A 26,570-nucleotide genomic window follows, 5' to 3' on the forward strand; every position below is an offset into this window, starting at 1 on the left:
GCGTATTCAGTGGAAGCTTCATCTGTAGGTGACGAACAGGAACAATGTGGATATTGTTGTGGATATTTTCATTTTCCTTTCAGGGAGAAAACTAAAAGAACAAGGTGATGAGCATTCAGACGATCACAAATATTTTCTTCCTTGGGACCTGACTACTTAAGCCTAAGTAACGCTTTAAAATGTTTTAAATCATCTTCTTAATTATAATTAACAAAATTAGTTCATAACAACATATTTTAAAATTAACTTACCAATAACTGATATTGCATTCCTTTTCGCGTATATTTGCAGTAGATTTGTTTATTTTGCAATCGAATATTGAAGGTTTATATTACAACCGATTTTGCATTCCTTGAAGAGATCCATGAAAAATTTGCTTTTCAATCATTAGATAGTAATCCATAATAACAAATAGTTATGCTACATAAATTAAATTTGTTTATTTAGAAAACCTTAAATATTAAATACATGGTATTTGTTGTTTCATTCCATTATCATTACTGTTATGTCCATTTTCTAGCCAAAAACATGTTGATGAAACCATAACTCCACAAAACTTAAAATTACCTCTTAGTTCCTACAATTCTAGCCATCAGCCATATTATCATTGTATGTACGTATGTATGTATGAACTATGTACTCTAACTGCACAATCATTGAATATGAATTTTGTCTTTGAAAATTATGCAATACACAATTTAATATCGAAATCATGCTAGTAGGATCATCAACAGGTCTAATTGAATTCACCACTTTTGCCATCACATGCCACGATTTTCACTTTGTCTACTTTGGCAAATTCATGGACTTCTCGGAATTCAACTTCATTCAACATCAGTGTCCAAACATTGTCACAAAAACGATAGGTGTTCAGTTTATTGGCTTTGAAGGTAACACGGGCCTTGACACGCTGACTGAGGGCATTATTGATGCATTTGTCGAATTGCAGCAGGACCTTAAATGCCAATGCGGGTGTTATTTGTCCATACTGAAAATTAATAAGAGAGGATAGGTATTAATTATTTATCGGTAACAAATTTGTGGGAACAAATTCACATAAAATGCACATCTCAAAGAGTTAGTAATTGTTGTCGTGACTTTGTGACATCTAAAATAGTCTTCAAAATTATCCTTAATTTGTTGCCCTCATCCTCACCTGAATCAATTCATCCAAACTTTCTTGCAGGGTATTGCCCAATGTGGTATTACGATAGAGTTGATAGGACATGTTACTTTATTTAATCGTTTTAAAATGATATAAAACAAAAAATCTTGTGAAAATTGTTTTAAAAATCAATGCAACCAACAACAAGTAATCAAAAGCCGAATGAATAGGAAGAAGAAAATGCAAGAATGGAAGAAAAACTTAAAATGACATTACAACTAATCGAACAAAGACGTCAAACTATTCACTATGCATTGATAATACAACGAAGTTGCCACCTTGCAAGTGAATGGAATGTTACGAATATAGCCCTTTTCCTTTACATGCAAGAATTTTCAAGTTTTACCACTTTTTACTTCAGAGACCATACAATTCATATGGGTGCAGTTTACAACTTTTACTACTTTTGCCGGTTTTACCATTTTCAAAAGTAAAGGAACATACCATATATATGGAATGGAAAAACAGGCAATTTCCCGGACCTGAAAGACGGCAAAGGTAAATACAAGGTATGTTCGTTTACTCAATAATTTCTACAAATTTGTACAAGTTCAGTAACTTCTTGTAATCGACTAAGGTCTTTTGCATGGTACTGTAGAGTAAACGAACAACATCCAGTAACAATTTGTAAAAATTGTAAGTAATCGCGCTTATAACGTCTTCCTTTATAACGACGAAATACAAAACACACAAATCTCTCTACCCTTTATACCCCATACAAAACAAATATCGCTTATAACTCAGGCCGTATCCCGGGTCTCTTTAAGAAGTCAAACTAGGCAAAAACCCAGCTGAAGCTTCGAGGTACCTTCCCATTCCTCTCCTCTTAGTGTGCCTAAAGTTATTTGAAAGGCTTTTATTGAGCCGTATTGATGAAGAAATAGAGAAGTTTATCTCACCTGAACAAGCTGGATTTAGAAAAGGTAGGAACTGCACCGACCAAGTACTAGCATTCACGAATTTCATAGAAAATGGTTTCGGCCAAATGCAAAAGACAGCGGTTTCATTCGTCGATCTGTCGGCTGCCTATGACACAGTATGGAAAAAACGACTCCTGCTGAAACTGAATAAGATCATACCGTGCAGTAGAATTTGTAACATTATATCAGCTCTCCTCAGCGAGCGCCCCTACACTGTTTATCTAAACAACAATCATGGCAGAACGAGAAAACTCAACAACGGCTTGCCACAGGGCTCAGTTCTAGCTCCCACACTCTTCAATCTGTACACCCACGATCTTCCTGAGACTGTTTTCCGCAAGTTCATCTACGCGGACGATATGGCGTTCGCAGTACAAAACTCTAAGTTTCATATTTTGGAAAAGGCTTTAGAGGATGATCTATCAATAATCTCATCCTATTGCCGAAGATGGAGACTAAGGCCCAGTCTATCGAAAACCGAAGTATGTCGCTTCCACCTCACGCATATTGATGCAGGAAAAAAACTTACAGTTCGCCTCAATGGGTCTGTACACCCAGTGTGAGTTTGACGAGTTTTTCATTTGACGTATACGCAAAGGTATTGACAGTTGAAATCGAGTGGATTTCGTAAATGTAAGCCAAGCATAACAATGTTAAAAAGAAACAAAAGTTGTGTTCCTTTACTCTAAAGCCACACGCTGAAACTTTCATACGAAACCTTCCCATTATTTTGGCGTTCATAGATCGAGTTCCATAGTCCCGGGCCACACTAGCGTAATTTCAATGAAATTTTGACATGAAACTTTGCATTTTTTGGAAAAAATGCATAATTTCAAGAAACTAGTGTACACGGTTTCATGTGTTCTGCAATTTTGCTTTGTTGTAATATTCGTATGAAACCAAGAGACCGTTTTATTTTACATTTTCTTTAACTTTCATGTTAAAATTTCATTGAAATTACTCTTAGTGTGGCCCGGGACATACTAAAGTAATTTTATGAAATTACTGTATTGGGGAACTCGACCTAACTCTAAAGCCACACGCTGAAACTTTCATACGAAACTTTCCCATTATTTTGGCGTTTATAGATCGAGTTCCATATTAAAGTAATTTTATAAAATTTCTGTATTGGGGAACGCCAAAATAATGGGAAAGGTTCGTATGAAAGTTTCAGTGTGTGGCTTTAGAGTAAGGACGCCAAAATAATGGGAAAGTTTCGTATGAAAGTTTTAGTATGTGGCTTTGGAGTTAGTCGTTCGTCAGACTAGCAAGTTTTCTTGAAACCAAAGTTTCTTTTTAAGTTTCGTTAGTGTCCACACACGTTAACGTGAAATTTAAGATTTTTGCGTGTCTTCTTTATTTTACCATTCGCGTTTGTTGTGTTTCTCATACCAATAAAAACAAAACAAACATAAATAAACTAAAAAAACAACACAAAATAATTACCATTAATAATTAATATTAATAGTTAAATTTTCACTCTTCATTAATCAAATGTTTTTATTAAATCTTTTTATGCTTGCTTTGTTGGTAACTAGTCGTTTACAACAGACAGTATGTCCTCAAATACAACTCTGATATACTAAAACATAAATAAATTTGTCGAAAAATCAGTTGTACCATTTTTTAACCGAAGAAGTTTGGCTACCAGAAAAAAGAGAAAGCCGTTATTGTTCTCTCTCTCTCTTAAAAACTGCTACCAGTTTTACTACTTTTTGGGGTTTATAGTACGTTTATATAAGCGGATTTAACAAACCCACTTGGTTTCAAATGTCATTTCCATTGCGTATATGTCAAAAAGCTATAATATAAATAGGCTATAACTAGGCGTATACACCAGACAGTTTGTGTTCAAATACAACTCTGATTTACTAAAACATACATACATTTGTCGTTTTTTCACAGACAGTAAGGAAGATAAATTTTTGACATTTTTGTAAAAATAAGTGAGATAATAATTGAAATGTGTTGAAAACAAATGAACATGAACAATAACAAAATATGTGAACGGAAAACAAAAAAAATCTATGATTTTCATTCATAATTTTACAACTACTATTTCAGTTGTCTGGACGCCTAGGTCATACAGGCAAGTTTTGGGTTTTTGACAATGAATACATGAACTCAACTGTCCTTTCATGTATAAAAGCAGATGATGATGATAAGAGCTTTGTTCCTATACTTTTTTATTAGTAAAAGTAACAAAAGAGAGAAGTTCTCTCTTCTCTCAGAAAACTCTGAAAATTGCTCTCAGTTAACAAGTTTTGCACAAAAGTAAAGAAACGGAAAAATAGTAGATCTGGAAGCAATGTCAAAAACAAACGTGGCTGCCTTAAAAAAAATAACAAACAAACAAAACTTCACTGTTTTTTTTTATTTCATTGGTTTAATCTTTTAGTAGTTTTCTTTTTTTCTTTTGCCTTAATTGTCAAATAAATGTCAAATCAACAGTTTGACAGATTTTCCACTATTTACACAACGAAATTTGTCGAGCAGAAAGTAGCAAAAGAGAAAGCCATTTTGGCTCTCTCTCCTCTCACTCTCTTAAAAATTGCTTCCAGTTTTACTACTTGTTGGGGTTAAGGAACGCTTTCCGAGTTAAAAATGGTAAAACTGGTAAAACTTGAAGAAAATTTAACGTAAAGGAACAAAGCTTATGCTTGTTATACCCTCAGCCTTTACTAGGCGTTTACACACAGACAGTACTGGCAAGACAATAGCAAAGTTACAAACCATTTTCACCAATACATTCATACTTTGCTCTATACATATTAAAAAATTTATAAATGTATTTGTGAAAAAGGTTTGTATTTTTGCTATTGTCTTGCCAATACTGGCATTTGTAAACGCAGGGTTAGGCTAAAGAGGGTATTTAAGGCCTGCGTACATAAGCTGCCTTGCCTGCTTACCTTGCTTACTTCTGATAAAAGAATAAAAAAGAAAAGGGCAACCCAGTTCGAAATTTCCTCGGCCTTCTTTATTCTTTTATTTTTATTATGTCAGAAATGAAGCAGGAAAGCAAGGCAATCAGGCAGAGCAGCTTATGTACGCAGGCCTTTACACTTTGATACGACCAAAAATGTGTCTCATCGAAATAATGGTTTTAGACCCCAAGTATGTTTGTACGATATCCGTTTCAGACAATTTTGAGTAGATCTAGCAATGTCCGTCCGTCTGTCTGTCTGTCTGGCAGGCTGGTGCGCACGATAACTGTCGAGCGGATCAATCGATTCGTTTCAAATTTTGGGTATCTAAATATTTTGTGCAGGTTCGATTTAAGTTCGAAGATGGGCCATATAGTTCCCTCCTTCAGGTACCTCCCCGAATCGCTTTGATTTTTGTTTACGCAATTTGTATTCGCTGTCCACTATACGACGCTGTAATGCTTGGTTTACATTCGGCCTCGTTTCGTGATTTCGAAGGCGTTTCGTGATTTCGTGCGGAATCAAGCAAAATTTATCATGATTTCGCATACAAAAATGAAATCATCTCATTTCGTGATTTCAGCGAAAACAACATCGAAATCACAGTACACATGATATACAACCTTGCTTTTGCCTAAAAAAGTACCAAAAGTTGCAACACTTTTCACGTATGACAATAAACAAGGTAGATGTGCGAACTGCTGCAACAAAAAATGTTAGTATCAAAATTTGTAAACAATGTGAAAAAATATTAAATTACTTTGTTACAATGCTATTTTTCATTGTGTTCCCGTACTTTTTTAATGGTATTTTTAGAAAATAGAGCGAATTGTCAAAAATTTGTTCCCCATACAAATTTCCTAAAAAAATAAGGGAACGGAAAAATGACGGAAATTGCAAAAACTCCAGCAGAAATGTCAAAATCAACGTATCAAAATCAACGTATCAGTTATAATATTAGATACCAATGAACATATGAACATGTTTGCTGCTGGTTTCTACTAGGCCAAAATTTTATGGCAGAAAACAGGAGAAGAGGGTGTTATTCGTCGCTATTTTTGTTTAAAGAGAATTGCAAGTCTTGCTAGATTTCGGTGTACAGGAACGCATTTTTAGCACTAAACGGTAAAACTATTGCAAGTACTAATATTTTGCAGGTGCTGAGCAAAATTTTTATTTATCAAAATTTATTAGTATGATTTCTTAACGATAATCAATTATTATTTTTTTATTTTTTGGTACTATACACAACTAATACGATATATAGATAATTTTACGATAATTTTCGAAATAAAGTTTTAAAGTTCTATATTGTCGTATATTTTTAAAGTTTAATTCAATTTACAACAACTTGTTTGGATAATTCATGTTCGATCAGCTGCGCATATGCATCTACCTTGATCATTGTGATATGTTTGAAATCAAGAAAAAATAAGTGTAAACACCGGGGTGTATTTCAGGATTTCGTGAAATCCAGTGGATTTTGGAGCGCAAGTGTAAACTTGGCATAAGTTTCATTAGGGGCAAGTCCATACTTCATGAGAAAATAGCCTGAAAGTTACAGAAAACCCTATGACACCGTGTGTTGTGGTTGAAGCGCAAGACAACTCTCGAACGGATTTGCCGATTCGGTCCAAAATTTGGCTTTCGTAATATTTTGTCCAAACTTAGTTCAAGTTCAAAAATGGATTATATCGGTCCACTCCTTCCGGTACCTCCCACACAAAAGTTCGAAAATGTTCGGAAAATTTGAGTGCACGATAACTCTTGAAGGGAGTAACCGATTTGGTCCATACTTTGCACATTATGAAATTTCTACCAGACTTAGATGAGGTTCCAATATGGACTCAATCGGTAAACTCCTTCGAGTACCTCCCACACAAAATTTCGGAAAAGTTCAGTTTAGGACCTGCTCTCGAATCGCCTTGGTTTTTGTTGTAACATCTTGTATTCATTGTCCCCTATACGAAGATACAAGTTTCCTCAGGGGCAAGTCCATACTTCCTGAAGAAATAGCCTAAAAGTCACAAAAAACCCTATGACACCGTGTGTAGTGGTTGGAGCGCAATATAATTCTCGGAAATGCCGATTCCGGCCAAAATTTGGCCTTCGTAATATTATTTCCAAACTTTACTTTAAGTTCGTAGATAAGCCATATCGGTCCACTCCTGCAGGTACCTACCCCACAAAAGTTCAAAAATATTCTGAAAAATTGTGCGCACGATAACTCTTGATGGGAGTGACCGATTTGGTCCATACTTTACACATTCCCATAATATCTACCAGATATAGATCAGGTTCGAATATGGACTATATTTGTCCACTCCATCCCGTACATCCCACACAAAATTTTGGATAAGTTCACTTTAAGACTTGCTATTGAATCACTTTGATTTTTGTTGAAGCAACTTACATTCGCTGCCTCAATTGGGATGGTAAAAGTTGTTTCAGGGCAAAGTGTTTCAATTTGCACAGGCTGAGGGTATATCTCTGTCGGCAAAGCCGACTGATACTTTTTTACTTGTTTTGTTGTTAACGTTTGTTTGAGAAAATAAAAATGAAAGAAAATGGAAGAGCAAAATCTTGCAACGAATTACAAAAAGAGGCAACACAACAAACACAGAAAACCATATATGGTAACATGGTGCGCCTTCGCCACGTTTTTGTTCAAAATGTTCTCATACCGACAACGTTAAAGTTTTTTCAAATATTATTTGAATTTCGCCATCGAAATTGAACATTCTCCAACGGACTCTAAAACTGAAATTTACCATATTTCTTCCTTAAATATGTGACAGTCCGGTTAAGTGGAGGTGGTACTTGTTGTTAGGCTGCGGCTTAGCTCGCCGGATGGGGGAGTTCGTCTTCCACTTGACTGCACACTTAAAGATATTTTTGTACCATCATTCATTTGGGGTTACTTTATAACTGTCATTCGGATTTGAAATTATAAAATAAAAAAAAGAAAAGGAAACGGATGTGTACTTATACATCCTGTAGGCGTTAACCTCAAAATAAATACTTAAATGAACTCCAATTTCCTTGAGGTATTGATGTGTTACCTCTTTGGCATTTTCCCACCCCTATTAGACATATTTCAGTCTGCCATGATGTTTCTGTTGCCAAAAATAAATGTTAAGAAACATCCCAAAATCAAATAACCACTACCCTAGATATTCATTCAGCCCATATTAAATGAATTTTAAGCCATTTTTAAACTTTATAATTATTAGTTCAAATTTTAATCGTTTTTGAATTTATCCTTGTATTATACATTATTTTTAAACAATATTTTAACATATATATTTATTTATTTCTTATATTTAAATCTAGTCTTATATTTCAATTTGCATGCTTTTATAGATTTTAGTTTAATTTATCTTAGTTTTTATGTATACACAATTTTTACATATTTTCACAATTTCCTTAATTATGTTAATTTTCTATATTCATATTTTTTTACAGGAGACCGTTCTATTAATTTTACATTTTTTTATGGCTATATTTATTTAAAATAAAAAATACTGTTTGAGATATATAATTTCATTTTGTTTTGGTCTTTGACAAATTTTTTTTAGGTTAGGTAATGTATTTACTAGTGTATTATGACACGTGTATGAATATGTGCATATTTACATATCGTTTTTATAATTTTTTTAAAATTTTTGCATTTTTAATTTTAATATCTTATGCAGCAACCTTTATTACTATTCTTTTTATGATTAGATAAATGTAACCGCCTTAATTTAGGCTTTAGTATTAATTATGATTATTTTGTAGTTTATGCAATGACTATCAAATTGTATGGGTATAACTGCGTGTAAAAACAGATAACGTGGTTATAAAAAGAAGAATAATAGAATTTGGTGGCAAGAAAATGAGTTATGCAACCAATATGGAATTATTGTGCCACTCTTATCACTTTATGTACTTTATGTGTATTTTAACAGCGTTTTTATTTAAATTTTAAGCTCCTCAAGTTTGATATTCTTATCTTACTTGATTTGTGTACTTACTATGATGATTTCCAACTCTTTATTTACGACCATATGATGGAATTTTGGTAGGGTTGTTTTCTGAGTGTGGTGAGGTTATGTTTTTGACCACTTTATGCTCGGGCTAAAGTGTCTCCCTCTATATCTCGCATGTATATCCCTGTGCACATTTATACAGCGATATTGCCTGAGGGTTAATCCTTTGATCAACTTTAAAGGATTATTTTCCACAATATCCTGTACAAATGACAAAATTATTTGTTTTATTTATTATAAAACAGATAGAAAATGAAATAGTTGCAATTTAATGCTTACCCGAGCAAAAAAACAATTTTGAAGGTCAAAAATTTAGATTGAGTATAAAATCTATGAAATTTGTTGATGTACGTGTGTGATGTTAATTATCTTCTATAAAACAGAATAATGAAATTAATAATTAACTATTTCCACTTTTCCATACATACTTTAACTGTGTTACGTTATTTTTTCAAATAAAAATTTTATGTTGAGGTTAACTTTTTTTTCATCACACCACTTGAAACTTTGTTGTCACTGGTTTAGGTAAACTCGTTGAATAATCTTTAAAGTGACATCTAGCAAGGTCAGTTGGCACATGGAGATAAAGTTTCAGAGATGATTTTTCATGGAACATTTAAGAACATATGCTGAAACTTGTGATTAAATGGGACTAGTACCGGAGTAAGTAGACTAGATGGCGCTAATCGAAATATGATAAAAAAAAAACCAAATGGAAATTCATTCGGATAAATGAAATAATTTCATTTTTTATTTTTGCCTTATTAACCGGATTATTGGTTAATTCGTAGAAAAGATAATCACACATTTTTAATATTTATTATTATTTAATAAAAAATTGCCATGTTCAGCAAATCATACATGTTTTATTTTCTTCAATCTGATCTTTCAACTATTTGTTGGATACAGTTTGAAAAGCCCTGGGATGATATAGTGTTGTATAACGACGTCATATGTAATTGACGAACCTTACAACACTAATATATTGACAGCTGACTTTGTTTATTTACTTTTTTCTTTTTAGCCGGCAAAGGCAACAATTGATAAAATAATAAAGATTTACTTCCAATCTTATTCAATATTCAATATTAAAAATAATATTGTTAATCTTTTTAATGTGCTGGAGTAACATCAAAAATCACCGCCAATAAGTGGAATGAGTGAAATGCTATGGAAAGGAGGTATGCTGGCATGTTTTGTGGTTGATGTGGATGGACGGACGGACATATTCATCCCACAGCCAAAGGTGGCTGGAAAGAAAAGCAGTATGAAGGTATGTGTTGTGTGTGTGGACATACGCAGGCCACAGCCAAAGGTGGCTGTCACAAAGCCAATGCTTTTTTGTGAAACCTGTGAAACAAAAAGTATTGGGAATAATGTTTATGTTGGCAGGTAATATTATGTTAGCTGTGCATCTTTATAATGGTCTAATGTTTGTTTACATTTTGATTTCAGGTACCATTGTTCTCTTATTACATTCTGGCTACAGTATATGTGGAAGAATCTTGAACATATTTGTCAACCAGAGATTCATTACCAATTATGGTGTACAATAAGAAATATTGTCAAAGATGAGCAAGCATCAAAATATTAAGGAACGAAAATAAGCATTGTGCTATTGTGTATGCAGGCAAGTTGCATATTTGGACCGATATAATTGGAAAGTATACTTCCATTCTAACCTTTTTGATAAAGCAAATTCTTATCGTGTTTGGTTTTTTTACAGGTATGTTGCTATTGGTGTAGTGTGGGCAACAGTAAATATGATTGTTTATGATTAATGTACACATGATGATTTGGATAACACCGATGTCATGATACAACAAGCTGACATTTTTGAAAAAAAAGGTGCCGGAAACATGCATGGTTTATGTATAACATTTTTTTAACAAAGAGGATATTCCGTTTCGCTATTGAGGCAGTCCAATTGACATGTGGGCACATGTATATATCCAATATCCAGTAACAAATAAATTACAATAGAAATGGGCAACTATAACATTTTATCAGAAGGTATATTTCCATTTTTCTATTTTTTTATGTTCGTTTTGTAACGAATTCTTTTTTCTTTTCTTATATATTTTAGGAACGCTTGGCAGTTTATAAATATTTTGATGTGACATAAATAATTCTTGCCAGTTGTTCTTTTTGGTGTTTCTGCTACCTGTTTTTAGTTTTGTGTGTGGATAATATCAAAGGTAAGTGCATATTTGCCCACCATTTCTGCAGTAGCAAGAAGATATTATTTGTGTGTGCGTTGTTCAATATTGATCCCTTATTGTTTTTCTTTGCAGGTATTTAGATGTACCGTCTTATCAGGCAATAAGAATGACAAATATCTACCTTTTTGGCGAGGTACTAGGATGTTAAGCAAATCGCACATACAACTATTTTAACGATTTGGGACAATGTATACAAAGCTATATGTGTATTGTTCAAGGATAAACAACATTTTTACTTTAAATGGAAAAATTTGAGTGAGTGTTTTTAAAACCATTATGGTAATTTTTCCTATTTTAATGTATGATATTTGTTTCCTTGTAGGAATATTCAAAGAGTGTGTGTGCACCTTTTTGTTGTGCAGATTGTTTTTTTACATTTTTACAAATGTTGTGGGATCGTGACTATTCATTTGAATGCCAATTTCTCTACCTCTGTGTATGGGCAACATTGTGTGTACAAATGCGATGAATGTACAACGGACGAGTTTTGTCAGATAAGTGAATTTAACACATAACACAATATAATGTTTTTACTAATCCTTGTTTTTTCTTTTTTTTCAGGTTAAAACTTGTTTATTATTTTAAATAACCCTTTTTCTTGTTGTTTTTCAGATGCTGTTAAATTAGTGGCCGAATTTTTACCATATGACATGATGACATCGATGTGGAAATTTATAAATTATTGTATTGTGGATTAATCCATTAACAACAGCAGCTGTTTTGGGTGTGTGGTGAGAATATACTGAATTGAACTAATCTTAGATATAGGTATTCTTACTAATATCATTGTTTGAGATGTTGTGCGTGAATTGTACCGATTAGTTGGCCTTTTAAGTTTTCGACTTCGTAGTACCAATTCCCGATAGCTTTTCTTATCCTGCATTTAAGCCAGGGTTTGCAGAATTTTGCATTAATTCCTTTGGCAAAGTTACTCTGCACAAAGTTTTTTCTATAGACTTCCTGTCCAGGTTTATATGATACAATTCGGCTTCTTCTATTGTATGAACGAGTATTACGTTCGTAAGCCTCATGTAATTTCTTATTTATGTTCTTGTGCAGAATTTGCATATTATCTGATGCAGGTAGAATCTCCAGACTACCATCTTCCAGTGCATCTAGTCTTCTTAGGATTGCATACGCATCTGCGTGTGTAATCATATTATAGCCTGTTAAGGCAAAATATGGAGATGTACCTGTTGAGGCGTGTAACGTCGATCGCAAGGCACACTCGATTTTGGGTAACTTCTCATCCCATTTAGATTGATCAGAGTTTATGTAGCTTCGTATACTACTGAGAATTGTCTGGTTCACACGCTCACTAGCGTTTGCTTGTGGTGCGTATATTGCTGTTTTAATATGTTTAATACCAAACAATTTCAAAGTATCTGTAAACATTTCGGACGTAAATTGTCTTCCATTATCAGAATGGATGAATTCTGGTACGCCGAATTTATAGAAAACTTCTTCTACCAAGAATTTTGTAACTTGGGTTACAGTGGCTTTTGTCATTGCTTTTAGTAGCACAAATTTGGTTTTATGATCCAAAACAATAAATATGTAAGCTTTTCCTGATTTAGTTCTTGGGTAAGGGCCTAGAAAATCTACATAGATTTTCTGAAACGGTCTTTGGGTTACGACTTCGTTACCCATAGGTGGTCGTAATATCTGTTTAGGATGTTTGGTTTCCTTACATATTTGACAACTGTTTACATATTCTTTTGTTTCATATGCCATTGTTGGCCAATAAAAATATTGCCTTATATTGTGCAATGTTTTTGATATGCCACCATGACATGTGTTGTTATCGTGAGATTTCTTTATTATTTCTGCTGTTAATGTGCCTGGAAGCCATATCTTCCAACAGTCATCTTCACTTTCAACATCTGTTCGGTTAAATTTGACCCTTTTGTACACGACACCTTCGCACACTTTTAGGTCAGGTAGACTGTCTTTATTTTGTTCTATGGTGTCAATAAGCGTTAAATATTTGTTGTTTTTAAACTCATCAGAGTTGAAATTAATAATTGAAGCATTATCTAGGGTTATTTCGTCCATGTCCATACGCGAAAGCATATCAGGTACGACGTTTTTAGTACCTTTACGGTGCTCTATGCTAAACTTATATCCTTGGAGTTTTAAACTCCATCTCGCAAGTCTTCCGTTTAAATCTTTCTGTCGCATGAGCCATTGTAAACTGGAATGGTCTGTAATGACCGTAAATTCCATGAGCTCAATATACTGCCTAAATCGCTCTATTGCGAGTATGACCGCTAGGCATTCTTTTTCCGTCGTAGAATAATTGCGTTGGGCACTGTTCAGTTTCTTGGAAAAATATTCAATTGGATGTTCTCCATTATCATCATCTTTCTGAAAAAGAACAGCCCCAACTCCGACGTTAGATGCGTCACATTGTACGAAGAATGGCCTAGCAAAGTCAGGACTCGACAGTACTGGACTAGAGGTTAAACAAACTTTCAATTTTTCAAATGATTGTAGGGCTTCAGGCGTCAAGACAAATTTTGGGCACTTTTTCAATGTGTCAGTCAAAGGAGCAGTCAGAGTGGAAAATTCATGGATGAATCTGCGATACCATCCTACTGTTCCTAAGAATTTTCTCACATCCTTCTGACATCTAGGTGGTTTTATATTGACAATTGCTTCTATCTTCCCAGGATCAGGCTTGAGTTTACCTGCTCCCACAAGATACCCTAGATATTTTAACTCCTTGTAGCAAAATTTGGATTTTTCCATATTAATGGTCAAACCTGCGCTAGTGAGTCTATTTCCTACTACCTGTAACATTGCTACATGATCATCAAAACTTTGTGACACCACCAGCAAATCGTCTAAGTACACAAATATTCGGTCCTTCAACTCTGGAGGAATAACTTTGTCCATCAGGCGGCACATCCTTTGAGCAGCATTGCACAGTCCAAAAGGCATGACCTTGAATTGGTAGTGGGGTCTACCCTGGACCGTGAATGCTGTCAAAGGACGGCTCGATTCCTCCAGAGGAATCTGCCAGAATGCGTCCTTAAGATCGATTGCGGTTATGTAATGTGTGTCACCTAGCCTGGCCAATAACCCGTCAATATTCGGCAAAGGGTAAGCGTCTTTTCTAGTCACTTTGTTTAGCTCCCTTGCGTCGAGACATAAGCGGTTTTTGTTTGGCTTAATGACTAGTGTCACCCGATTATTCCACTCTGCGTTTGTTGCTACCTCTATCACGTCTAAGTCCAACATACGATCCAGTTCATCGTACATTAATTTCTGAACTGCTGGACTGACTGGAAAATATCTCATCTTCTTTGGGATAGCATTTCCAACATCAATTGTATGTTTTTCGAGATGAGTTTTTCCCAGTCCGTGTTTGGTGTAACAACGAAATGAGAGCTTCGCGTTTTCTAGTTTGATGTTTTGTTCGTATGTCAGGTTATGTATATTTTTGTCCTCAATATTGTTGATGACGTCATCAGACAATTCATTTATATCAGGATCGAAAGATATTTTTATATTTAGCATTTGCCAAAAATCATATCCCAATATGAGACATTGTTTTAAATTGGGCACTAAATACAAAGTTAACTCTTTGGTTATATTTCCACATTGGATGCTAACTTTTATTTTGCCTATGATTTCCTGTTGTTTACCGTCTGCTGTTTTGATAGTGGATTTAAAATTATGGATATGTGCTTTGATTAATTTAGCATTTTCTATGCAATTTTTGCCTAAGCAACTAACTGATGCACCACTGTCCATAAGACCCGTGAATGCAATTCCGTTTAATTTTACATCCATGTATGGTCTGATGTCGTTAGCTACCTCTAAACATGCAGATGCTATTTCTTTTCGTTCTTTTTTTCTATTTGTATATGATTGTCTAGCCTTTACTATCTTTTTAGTTATCGCAGGTACAAAATCTTGAAAAATGTCTGCCCTTTTTTGGTTATATATATCTAACCTTTGTTCGTAAGGAACAATAATTTTTAATTTTGGTGTTTGTTTCGACAAATTTTCATTTTTGGTTGGCAGTATAGTTGGTTTCTGTTGAGTATATTTTGAATTGGTATGTGATTCTGGTTCTATGCTTATTACTGGCTTGCATTCTGTTGAGAACATGGGGTACCAGTCTTCCCCATGCTCTTCCCTTGGTTTCCCATACATCTTGGACATTTTGGCGAAGTGACCCCATCGAACCCACACCTGTAGCAGAATATGTTTCGTTGGTCCAAATCGCAGTCCATAAATGTGTGGCCTGATTGTTTACAGTTCCAACAAGTTAATATCTTGGTTGGTACTGTTTGATTTTTATGCATAGCTTCAACATCAAATATTGGTTGGAAAGATTCGTCCTGTTCTAGTTCAAGTTCATGAACCCTTCTATAGTTCTGATGTTGTTGTCTGAATGATAACCGCTTAGATATTGTAACCTCAGCTCGTTTGCATTCTTCAAGGAGGTCATCAATTGTATCAATGTATTTAGCATAGATCAATTGAACTAAACCATCCTTGAGATTGTCTTTTATGATTTTCACGATCTCAAATTCTGGGATCGGTATCCTCATTTGGTTTTTCAGACGGACAATTTCTGATATATAGATGTCGGCAGTTTCCGATGGAAGCTGTCGACGATCTATTATCTTGCGTTGGATTTCGAAATCGCTTTCGAAATTACGAAATTTTTTTATAAAATGGTATTTCAGATGTTGCCATTCGCAGATAGGATTTTGCTGTCTGAATAACCAAAGCCATTCAGAAGCTCTCCCTGCTAGAAGATGGTGAAATCCTTTCACAAAAACGTCTAAAGGACAATTATAGTCCAATCTTAATGATTCTGCTCTAAATACAAATTCTTCAACACTAATTGATTTCGACGAACCATCGAATTTTAATCCCCACTTTTGGAGCTGTAGGGGTGTTATTGGTTTATAACCAAAAGAAAAGTTCTGATTCATATTGTGTGGATATGAGTCTCTAGTGACTTGTGGCGGATAATTCGTACCACGTTGTCGTTGTTGTTGGGAGTTTATATTGTTTTGTTGTGTATTGGGCGGTACTGTATCTGTCCTAATTGGCTCTTGTGTGATATTGAGTGACATATTTCTTAGAGAATCAATTGTATCTCTCACTGTCTGAGATACCCTTGAAGCTAGACGATCCTCCATAGTTTGCAATGTTTCTGACTGAGCTATACGTACAGAAGCACTAATATACTCTCTGAGACTTGGACCATCGTTGGTATTAATTGGTGCATCTATGTTAATATTGTTATTACAGGCTGGAATTGCCGGATGTGAATCTGAATTGTTTGATTCATTGTGACCTGTTAGACTACTATATGGTGGTCTTGTAATAGACGAGCTTCCGTCAGGTGATAATGTTTGTTGACCTGTTGTAGGAAAAGGATTCACAGACATAAGTGGTTGAATACCAGTTCCTACAATGGTTGTATTTGCCTCTTGTGTTGAAATCTGAGAAATGTTCATGTTGTTATTACCGATAGGGTTGGAAGTAGTAGTAGTGGTTGGTAAAGAATTATAACCTGCAGCTTGAGATGTGCTGCCACCAGAATTTAGAACAATACCAGTATTAAACATTGCAGCGTAGGAGGTGTTGGCAGCATTAATACCATTGGTTGTCGAATTGTTTTTATTTGCAAGTCTATTAGAAGTTCTGGTAGGAACTGCGTTTTTATTGGGCATTGTAAAACTAATTCAGAAAGATCAAAGAACGATATTGTCGGTGATGCAAACAGATATTGAGATCAAAAACGTGAGAATGGAAAAATTATTGCTTAAACTTAATCGAGATGTATTGGTATTTTTAAAAATAGACGTTAAATATTTGTATATAGAAATTGTTTTGGAAACTTAGATATTTTTATATAATATTATAATAATTATTATTTTTAAATATTTCACAATTTTTTTACTAATATTTTTTTCTATTTTTTTGTTATTTTTTTTCAGGTAGTAATTTTTTTGGAATATTACTTTTATATTTTTTTTATATATAATTTTGATATTTTTCTATATTTTTTTGTTAACTTAATTGTAAATATGTGTATGTGTAATATTTTTATATATTTTGGCAGTATTTTGTTTGTTTAATTATTATTTTAAATATTTGTTAAATTTACTTTTACAAAACCAAATTTATGTATATTTAAATATATTCAATCAAATTATATAAATATATTTTTTTTTTATTTTTAACTGTAAGTTATTGTTTTCTTACTGTATTAAAGTATTTGATATGTTTATTATTAACAACAATATGGTTGTTTTAATCTTTGCATATATATTTTATATATAATTTTATATAATTTTGGTTTTGTTTTGGATATTTGTATTAATTAAATATTATATAAAATCACATATATTTATTTTTTTAAATATGTAATGATTTTTTTGTTTCTATTTAATATTTAATTGATTTTTTAGAGTATTTTTTTGTATACTTATTGATTTCTTTATTGTATTTTTGTTTATATTTACAAAAGCACATTTATATATTATTAAATTTTAATATCTTTTAATTTTTTTTTAATGTTTAAACAACATATACTTTATTAATAATTAATAATTTAATTATATTTTGGTAATATATTTTTTAAATGTGGTTTTGTAAATTAACTATAATTTTTGATTTTTTTTTTTTAATTTAAATACTTTTACTTTGTATATAAATTTTTAAATTTTTTTGTATAAAAAATAATGCAATATCTAAAGACTTGTTTGTTTTGTATATAATTCTTTTTTTTTTTCTTTGTTTTGTTGTTTGTTCAATTTTCTAATATTTAGGCTGAATAAAAATGATCAGGTAGTGATTTTTATGTATAAATTTTTAATTGGAATTCTGGAAAGTCAATTTATTTGGTATTTTCAGAATATTATTGATTTCTAATTTTAATTAGAAATATAAATAAATGAAAAAAATAAATTGTTTTGAAAAATTTTAAATTATGTTTATTTTTTAAATAAACATATAAAATAAAGCATTTATTTTGGTTTGAATTTTTAATTGTTTTAATGGAAAAGGCTTATTAGGGTTTTGATGGTAAGTATAAGTACACAATTAGGGACTAAAAATTTTATTTGTATAGGTCCTTTCTAGATCAATGACTTCTGTTTTCAAAATAGGAACAAATATTTACCTAGCTATTTAGCCTATCGAATATGTTTCCCTTCTGGAGACATCAATCATTTCTCTGGATTGGCGACTTGTATAGCTGATTGTATCTTTGTACCTGTACTACACGGCATGGCTCTACACGTGCCTTCCGGGATACTGATACGGAAAATACAATCCACTAACAAGTTTGGGCTATGGGAGAAAAATCAAAAATTTAAAAATGCTCTGTAGTTGGGCGCCATAAATGTGACAGTCCGGTTAAGTGGAGGTGGTACTTGTTGTTAGGCTGCGGCTTAGCTCGCCGGATGGGGGAGTTCGTCTTCCACTTGACTGCACACTTAAAGATATTTTTGTACCATCATTCATTTGGGGTTACTTTATAACTGTCATTCGGATTTGAAATTATAAAATAAAAAAAAGAAAAGGAAACGGATGTGTACTTATACATCCTGTAGGCGTTAACCTCAAAATAAATACTTAAATGAACTCCAATTTCCTTGAGGTATTGATGTGTTACCTCTTTGGCATTTTCCCACCCCTATTAGACATATTTCAGTCTGCCATGATGTTTCTGTTGCCAAAAATAAATGTTAAGAAACATCCCAAAATCAAATAACCACTACCCTAGATATTCATTCAGCCCATATTAAATGAATTTTAAGCCATTTTTAAACTTTATAATTATTAGTTCAAATTTTAATCGTTTTTGAATTTATCCTTGTATTATACATTATTTTTAAACAATATTTTAACATATATATTTATTTATTTCTTATATTTAAATCTAGTCTTATATTTCAATTTGCATGCTTTTATAGATTTTAGTTTAATTTATCTTAGTTTTTATGTATACACAATTTTTACATATTTTCACAATTTCCTTAATTATGTTAATTTTCTATATTCATATTTTTTTACAGGAGACCGTTCTATTAATTTTACATTTTTTTATGGCTATATTTATTTAAAATAAAAAATACTGTTTGAGATATATAATTTCATTTTGTTTTGGTCTTTGACAAATTTTTTTTAGGTTAGGTAATGTATTTACTAGTGTATTATGACACGTGTATGAATATGTGCATATTTACATATCGTTTTTATAATTTTTTTAAAATTTTTGCATTTTTAATTTTAATATCTTATGCAGCAACCTTTATTACTATTCTTTTTATGATTAGATAAATGTAACCGCCTTAATTTAGGCTTTAGTATTAATTATGATTATTTTGTAGTTTATGCAATGACTATCAAATTGTATGGGTATAACTGCGTGTAAAAACAGATAACGTGGTTATAAAAAGAAGAATAATAGAATTTGGTGGCAAGAAAATGAGTTATGCAACCAATATGGAATTATTGTGCCACTCTTATCACTTTATGTACTTTATGTGTATTTTAACAGCGTTTTTATTTAAATTTTAAGCTCCTCAAGTTTGATATTCTTATCTTACTTGATTTGTGTACTTACTATGATGATTTCCAACTCTTTATTTACGACCATATGATGGAATTTTGGTAGGGTTGTTTTCTGAGTGTGGTGAGGTTATGTTTTTGACCACTTTATGCTCGGGCTAAAGTGTCTCCCTCTATATCTCGCATGTATATCCCTGTGCACATTTATACAGCGATATTGCCTGAGGGTTAATCCTTTGATCAACTTTAAAGGATTATTTTCCACAATATCCTGTACAAATGACAAAATTATTTGTTTTATTTATTATAAAACAGATAGAAAATGAAATAGTTGCAATTTAATGCTTACCCGAGCAAAAAAACAATTTTGAAGGTCAAAAATTTAGATTGAGTATAAAATCTATGAAATTTGTTGATGTACGTGTGTGATGTTAATTATCTTCTATAAAACAGAATAATGAAATTAATAATTAACTATTTCCACTTTTCCATACATACTTTAACTGTGTTACGTTATTTTTTCAAATAAAAATTTTATGTTGAGGTTAACTTTTTTTTCATCACACCACTTGAAACTTTGTTGTCACTGGTTTAGGTAAACTCGTTGAATAATCTTTAAAGTGACATCTAGCAAGGTCAGTTGGCACATGGAGATAAAGTTTCAGAGATGATTTTTCATGGAACATTTAAGAACATATGCTGAAACTTGTGATTAAATGGGACTAGTACCGGAGTAAGTAGACTAGATGGCGCTAATCGAAATATGATAAAAAAAAAACCAAATGGAAATTCATTCGGATAAATGAAATAATTTCATTTTTTATTTTTGCCTTATTAACCGGATTATTGGTTAATTCGTAGAAAAGATAATCACACATTTTTAATATTTATTATTATTTAATAAAAAATTGCCATGTTCAGCAAATCATACATGTTTTATTTTCTTCAATCTGATCTTTCAACTATTTGTTGGATACAGTTTGAAAAGCCCTGGGATGATATAGTGTTGTATAACGACGTCATATGTAATTGACGAACCTTACAACACTAATATATTGACAGCTGACTTTGTTTATTTACTTTTTTCTTTTTAGCCGGCAAAGGCAACAATTGATAAAATAATAAAGATTTACTTCCAATCTTATTCAATATTCAATATTAAAAATAATATTGTTAATCTTTTTAATGTGCTGGAGTAACATCAAAAATCACCGCCAATAAGTGGAATGAGTGAAATGCTATGGAAAGGAGGTATGCTGGCATGTTTTGTGGTTGATGTGGATGGACGGACGGACATATTCATCCCACAGCCAAAGGTGGCTGGAAAGAAAAGCAGTATGAAGGTATGTGTTGTGTGTGTGGACATACGCAGGCCACAGCCAAAGGTGGCTGTCACAAATATCAACAGTATGCAAAAAAGGAACATGGTTTCTATTGGATAATCCAAAATGATTTTAAAATTCACAAAAAGTAACCGATTCTAGCGGTTAATTTAAATAGGTTCCTTGAATTTAGGTACAAAAATCATAATATAACTAAAACAAGATACGCTTAGGATAATATTTGATTTTAACTTCACATTATAGTGTGGTATATCTATGGTATAAAGAATTTAAGTTAAACATGACAAATTTCTAGCATTAACCCAACACGCCCCTATCGTGGCGTGGGCGCCCCACCCCTTACATATTTCATATTACGGCGCTTGCGTAGCCCCAGTGGCGAAGGCGCCCCATGTTACCATACATGGGTTTCACTACTTCATACCCCTCGCCTATAAACTTGACGTCGCAATGTTGAAATCGTGCTAGTCCGACCATCGACAAAGGAACAAAGCTTTTGGAAAGATTGCTTGTCAAATTAAAAAATAATTTTTAAGTCTAAAAATTGCAAGGATATCCTCCTACTACATTTCCGTCGACATTAAAGTTACAACCTCTTAAAAGCAACTCTGTCATGTGTCATCAATGCAAACTGAATGTCACTCAACTAAAATTCTCTCAGTTTCCCTTTTCCCTTGTATATTCTTTTTATTTGACGCCGTTCACAGTTTTAAATGGCAGACTCTGGTCTCTCTCACTCTATTGCCGAGACAAGTAATCAAAACATCGCAACGGAACATTACTTCATTAGCCGCCGCCGAGACGACCGACCGAGAAAAAAAAGTATAGTTATCGAAGAAAAAGTGTTAAAGTAAAGCTTAAAATTTAAATTAGAAAAATAAATAAAATTAAAAGCAATTGTGAGAGAAAACCGTGCCGCAATGTTTTGAAGTAAATAGAATTTTTAAAAATCACCTATAATTGCCAAAAATAAACGAAATTAAAACGGAAAGAAAAAGAATTTAATTCTTGTTTCCTATTTCCCTTTTTGTTGATAGAGAAGAAAAAAATTGATGATGAAGATTTTTTGCATTGCATGGAGTTATAAAAGGAAATTTGTGAAAAAATAGAATGAAATAAAGGGAAAAGTTTAAAAAATTATGAAAATGAATTAATAATATTTGAAATTTAAGAAAAAAATACAGTGTTTGTGTGGAACGAAAACAAAGAAAATTCTTAAAAAATTAAAGAAATTGTTATATGTGGAAAATTTAAAGAAATTTTGCCAAATGCACTTTTGAGAAATTGCATCAAGATATTCGCCTATGAAGAGGAAATGAAAATTTGTTGGCTTTCGTGTGTGCTTTTCTTTTCATTCTTTTCGGCTTTGGAAAAAATGCAAATAAATATTAATGCAATTAGTTGTGTTTGTGTGTGATAAAACAAAAAAAAACCAAACATTATAACATTTAAATGTGAATTTATCTTTGCATGCTATAATGTTGTTGTTGCTGTTATCGTCGTCGTCTTCGTCGTCATTGCTGCAGCAAAAAAGCCACCATACACCATTACCAACCAACCAACCAGCCAAGTTCTAACAAAGGGAAAATTGGAACGCAAATTCTGAATTGCTGCTGTTGTTGTTGTGTTTTTTTCCAATGAGAAGACTACTTGCACGCATACATCAAGCAGAGGAGATACATACAAACGTACATCCATAGTTGGTTGGGATGTTGTTGTTGGGGTATTTTTTTTTTTCTTATTTTGTGTTCCATTCCTTTTTTGAGTTCTTTGTTTTTGTTGTTGCTGTCGCCGACACCACACCACTCCACTGTCTGCCTGCCTCCCTTTGACTGGGCTGGGGGTGAATGTAAGCTGTCGTGTGTGTGTATGTATATGTTAAATGTTCAATGAGGGGGCGGTGTTGGTTGGTGGCATCGGTGGTGAAGGCGTTTTGAAAGCAACGATGATTGTTTAAACATTTATTTGAATGGCTTTGGCATGATTAAGCCACGATTAAAACTAAAAATCATTTATGCTCTCTTTCTCTCCCACTCACAAGAGCCTCATTCACTTGTTTCTTTTTCTTTGAATTCCAGAAAAAAATGTAAACATTGATGGCTATTTAACAATATGGAGCGGATATAGACAAGATATTAGAACAAAAATTTTAAATAACAACACAAATAAATTTTTCAATTTCAGTGAATAACATCATTATCATCATCGTCAATGATAAGCATTGTCTGATTAGATCAAAATCACAGAATCAATTCAACAAATATCGTAAAAGTGCAGTTTTCTTTGTTTATCCACTTGAGATTTCTTTGTCAAATCTGGTTGAGGTTTGGTTATTGTATTTAATTGTTCCTAATTTAATTTGTTAAATTTTTTAAAATCATTGGGGTTTAAGTCCAGTTTATGGACTCCATTCAAATCATCTTCAAACGTTGATCACTGTTAGGCTATGGGGGAACAAGTGTCGTTTAGGGGCACCTCTCAGATCGGTCCGAAATTTTTACCATAGGTAGCCCTTGGGACCCTGATTTCAACGATATATAATTTTCCGGGGGGAGTCCATACTTCCCGAGATATGGGTCTTGAATTTTCGGAAATTTCGTACTTTAACACCTACAGGTTATTTATGTGCACCTCTCGGATCGGCCTGAAATTATTACCATAGGTAGCCCTTGGGACCCTGAACACAACTATATAATTTTCCGGGGGAGTCCATACTTCCCGAGATAGGTCTTGACATCCGAGAGGTGTCCATAAACAACCGAAAGGTGATAAAGTACGAAATTTCCGAAATGTCAAAACCCATATCTCGGCAAGTATGGACTTCCCCCCGGAAAATTATATATCGTTGTTTTCAAGATGCCAAGGGCTATCTACTGTAAAAATGTCAGCCTGATCCGAGAGGTCCCCCTTAAACGACATTTAAGCCGGCTATGGTACGGAGGGGATATTTTGAAAAGGTCGTCGTTTTGAATGCCGCTTAAATTCCGGTCTTTTTATCTACAGAAGATTTGTTAGAGGTCTTATAAATCTGCAACCGACCTCCGCTAGCTACGAAAGAAATTACGATCCTTCAGCTATAGAAGACCTGGATAATGGTCTTTTAATCTATAGAAGACCTGTTAGAGGTCTTATATACCTGCAGTCTACATCTGCTTTCTATAGAACGGACGATCTTTTAGCTATAGAAGACCTGTCAAATGTGTTCCATGTACGGAAAACTGTTAAAAGGTCGTTTATCTATAAAAGACAAAGACGCCGCTTCGAATGTCGCTTAAATTCCGACCTTTTAATCTACAGAAGAACCTGTTAGAGGTCTTATGGAACTGTAGTCGACTTCTGATCGCTATAGAACGAACGCTCCCTTAACTATAGAAGTCTTTTAATCTACAGAAGACATGTTAGAGGCCTTATAGATCTGTAGCCGACCTCTGCTAGCTATAGAACGGACGATTCTTTAGCTATAGAAGACCTGTTAAAAGTGTTCTATCTAGCGTTTACACTGTACCTTTCTGCTGCCTGCACAACTTGATCAGCGTGAATGCTATTGAGGCCTGTCTGATAGGTTCGTTGATCTAGGGGTTTTGGTTTGTACTTTTGGACCTTTTTCTCCAGATCATGAAGTTATCTCCTGACGTGCCAGAGTGGATGAAGCATGTCCACTAGATCGTGACAGGGATGCTCACGGCGGTAACACCCAAGCAGATACTGGCATCGAAAACTTCTTGTGCTGATGCACCGGTAAGATAATCATCTCCTCTTGAAGAGGAACCACTGGTGTCATGAGGAGGCACTATCTTGTTGATGTTGTTGTAACAGTGTTTTATTATTGTGTTTGTATGTTCGTTCTCCTGTTCAATCTGGCTCTGGGTCTATCTCCAGTTCCAGGAAGTTGGCTACTTCGATGGGATGTAACCACAGATCCACTGGAGTCAGCTGAGTAGGCTTGGCGGGGCCGTTGAATAGGTGCTTAGTATCGTGCGGGCCCATGCCGCATACTGGGCAGATGTCTTGCACGGTGCGATCGATTCCCGCCCAATAGGAATTTAGGCGACTGCAATATCCCGAGCGTAATTGAGCCAAAACTACTCTGGTTTGTCGTGACAGCTGACGCTCTTCAGCTGCGATAGATGGGGGATGTGCTCCGATGACTGCATTCACACAATAACTGCTTATGGTCTTAGCAACTGTGTCCGTGTGAATGCTGTTCAAACCTGCCTGATATACCTGTTGATCTAGAGGTTCTCTCCTATATTCTTGGACCGTCGTCTCTAGAGCATGAATATCCTTCTTGATATGCCTGGGTGTATTGGTGGCCAGCAGATGGTGATTGGGATGGCTCTCACGGTAACACCTGAGCAAGTACTGCAACGATAGCATCTCATGTTGTCGTACTGGAAGAATCTTTGCCTCCTCATGTAGATGGTCCACTGTAGTTTTGAGGAGGCACCCTGTTGCTGTTCTCAGGGCGGCGTTCTGACAAATTTGAATCTTATCCCACTGCGTGTCACATAAATTCGGGGACCAAACTGGCGCCGCATAGCTTACCACAGACCGACCTATCGCTTTATACGTGGTCAACAAGGTTTCTTTATCTGCACGGTTAGGGACTTGAGGACCATGTTCCTACATTTCAGTTTATCGCAGATAGCTGCGGCATGCGCTGACGACGTGAAAGTGGTGTCGAATGTGACCCCTAGAATTTTGTTGCAGTTTGTGGTCGGAATTCTGCTACCATCGACCCTGATATTCAACTCTCTTCTATACTGCGCCGTCCATGTGGTGAACAGAGTGGCGGTCGATTTAGTGGCGGATATCTGCATATTCCTCGAATGGAAAAAGGTGGTAAGATCGGTTAAATAGTTGTTCAGTCTCTCACACATGTCATCAGGGTAGGTATTCGACGCCATGATCGTACCATCATCCGCATACGTTACGATCTCAATGCCGTCTGGAGGGGGCGGAATACAGGAAAGGTAGAGGTTAAACAGTTCCTGAGATATCACCCCTCCTTGGGGAACTCCCTGTTTCACTCTACGGGGCTTGGATTTCTTGTTCCTAAATTCCACATACGACTGGCGACCACACATATAGTTGATTATCCAACGTTTCAGACTTGGCCGGAGGGTTGTCTGCTCGATGTCCTCGAACAGCGTGGAGTGCTTGACAGTATCAAAGGCTTTTGATAAGTCAAGCGCCACCATCACTGTTCTATCACACGGCCGCTCCTGGTTGAGTCCTCGACAAATATGTGTGGAGATGGCGTGCAGCGCTGTTGTCGTGTTGTGCTGCTTACGGAGTCCATGCTGATGATCGGCAACTTGATAGCTATTTCTAATGCTGGGGAGGACTAAGGCCTCAAGGGTCTTTGCTACGGGCGTCAAAAAGCGAAATCTACCTGTACGATTTACTTTTGCT

The 26,570-nt window shown here is 34.2% G+C and overlaps 2 protein-coding genes and 1 long non-coding RNA gene across 6 annotated transcripts in view; 2 read left to right on the forward strand and 1 right to left on the reverse strand.

Annotated features, from left to right (window-relative positions):
* Nucleotides 1–415: 415 nt before the first annotated feature.
* On the reverse strand, nucleotides 416–1,372 carry TfIIA-S (general transcription factor IIA subunit 2). The gene is made up of 2 exons (XM_073962104.1): nucleotides 1,157–1,372; nucleotides 416–988 (listed from the first exon to the last, which is right to left on the reverse strand). The coding sequence occupies exons 1-2, from the start codon at nucleotides 1,226–1,228 to the stop codon at nucleotides 737–739; spliced, it is 324 nt and encodes a 107-aa protein (XP_073818205.1). The 5' UTR covers nucleotides 1,229–1,372; the 3' UTR covers nucleotides 416–736.
* Nucleotides 1,373–9,986: 8,614 nt separating this feature from the next.
* Nucleotides 9,987–17,356, forward strand: LOC141389889 (uncharacterized). Of its 3 annotated transcripts, none has more exons than XR_012409204.1 (7): nucleotides 9,987–10,432; nucleotides 10,496–11,053; nucleotides 11,127–11,238; nucleotides 11,335–11,517; nucleotides 11,585–11,760; nucleotides 11,824–11,986; nucleotides 17,232–17,356. It is a non-coding gene; the product is annotated as an uncharacterized lncRNA (long non-coding RNA). The 3 variants fall into 3 exon arrangements; XR_012409205.1 differs by having other exon boundaries at nucleotides 10,496–10,704; nucleotides 10,767–11,053; nucleotides 11,585–11,986; XR_012409203.1 differs by having other exon boundaries at nucleotides 11,585–11,986.
* Nucleotides 17,357–21,858: 4,502 nt separating this feature from the next.
* The window catches only part of Pli (E3 ubiquitin-protein ligase pellino), a 161,550-nt gene continuing 156,838 nt past the window's right edge, over nucleotides 21,859–26,570 (forward strand). The window contains exon 1 of one of the 2 annotated variants that reach the window (XM_073962105.1): nucleotides 21,859–22,085. The gene's annotated coding sequence lies outside the window, so the exon portion shown is untranslated. The remainder of the gene's footprint in view (nucleotides 22,086–26,570) is intronic. The other variant, XM_073962106.1, reaches the window with a different exon arrangement.

Source organism: Musca autumnalis, unplaced genomic scaffold (genome assembly GCF_047663935.1).
Source record: "Musca autumnalis isolate F117 unplaced genomic scaffold, ASM4766393v1 scaffold_1, whole genome shotgun sequence".
Lineage (NCBI taxonomy): Eukaryota > Metazoa > Arthropoda > Insecta > Diptera > Muscidae > Musca > Musca autumnalis.

Excerpts from the sequence above, each read along its gene's own strand:
- TfIIA-S (XM_073962104.1), bottom strand. The coding sequence starts at position 1,228 with ATGTCCTATCAACTCTATCGTAATACCACATTGGGCAATACCCTGCAA. Across the intron at positions 989-1,156 it reads GTTTGGATGAATTGATTCAG|TATGGACAAATAACACCCGC; the intron begins GTGAGGATGAGG and ends ATTAATTTTCAG.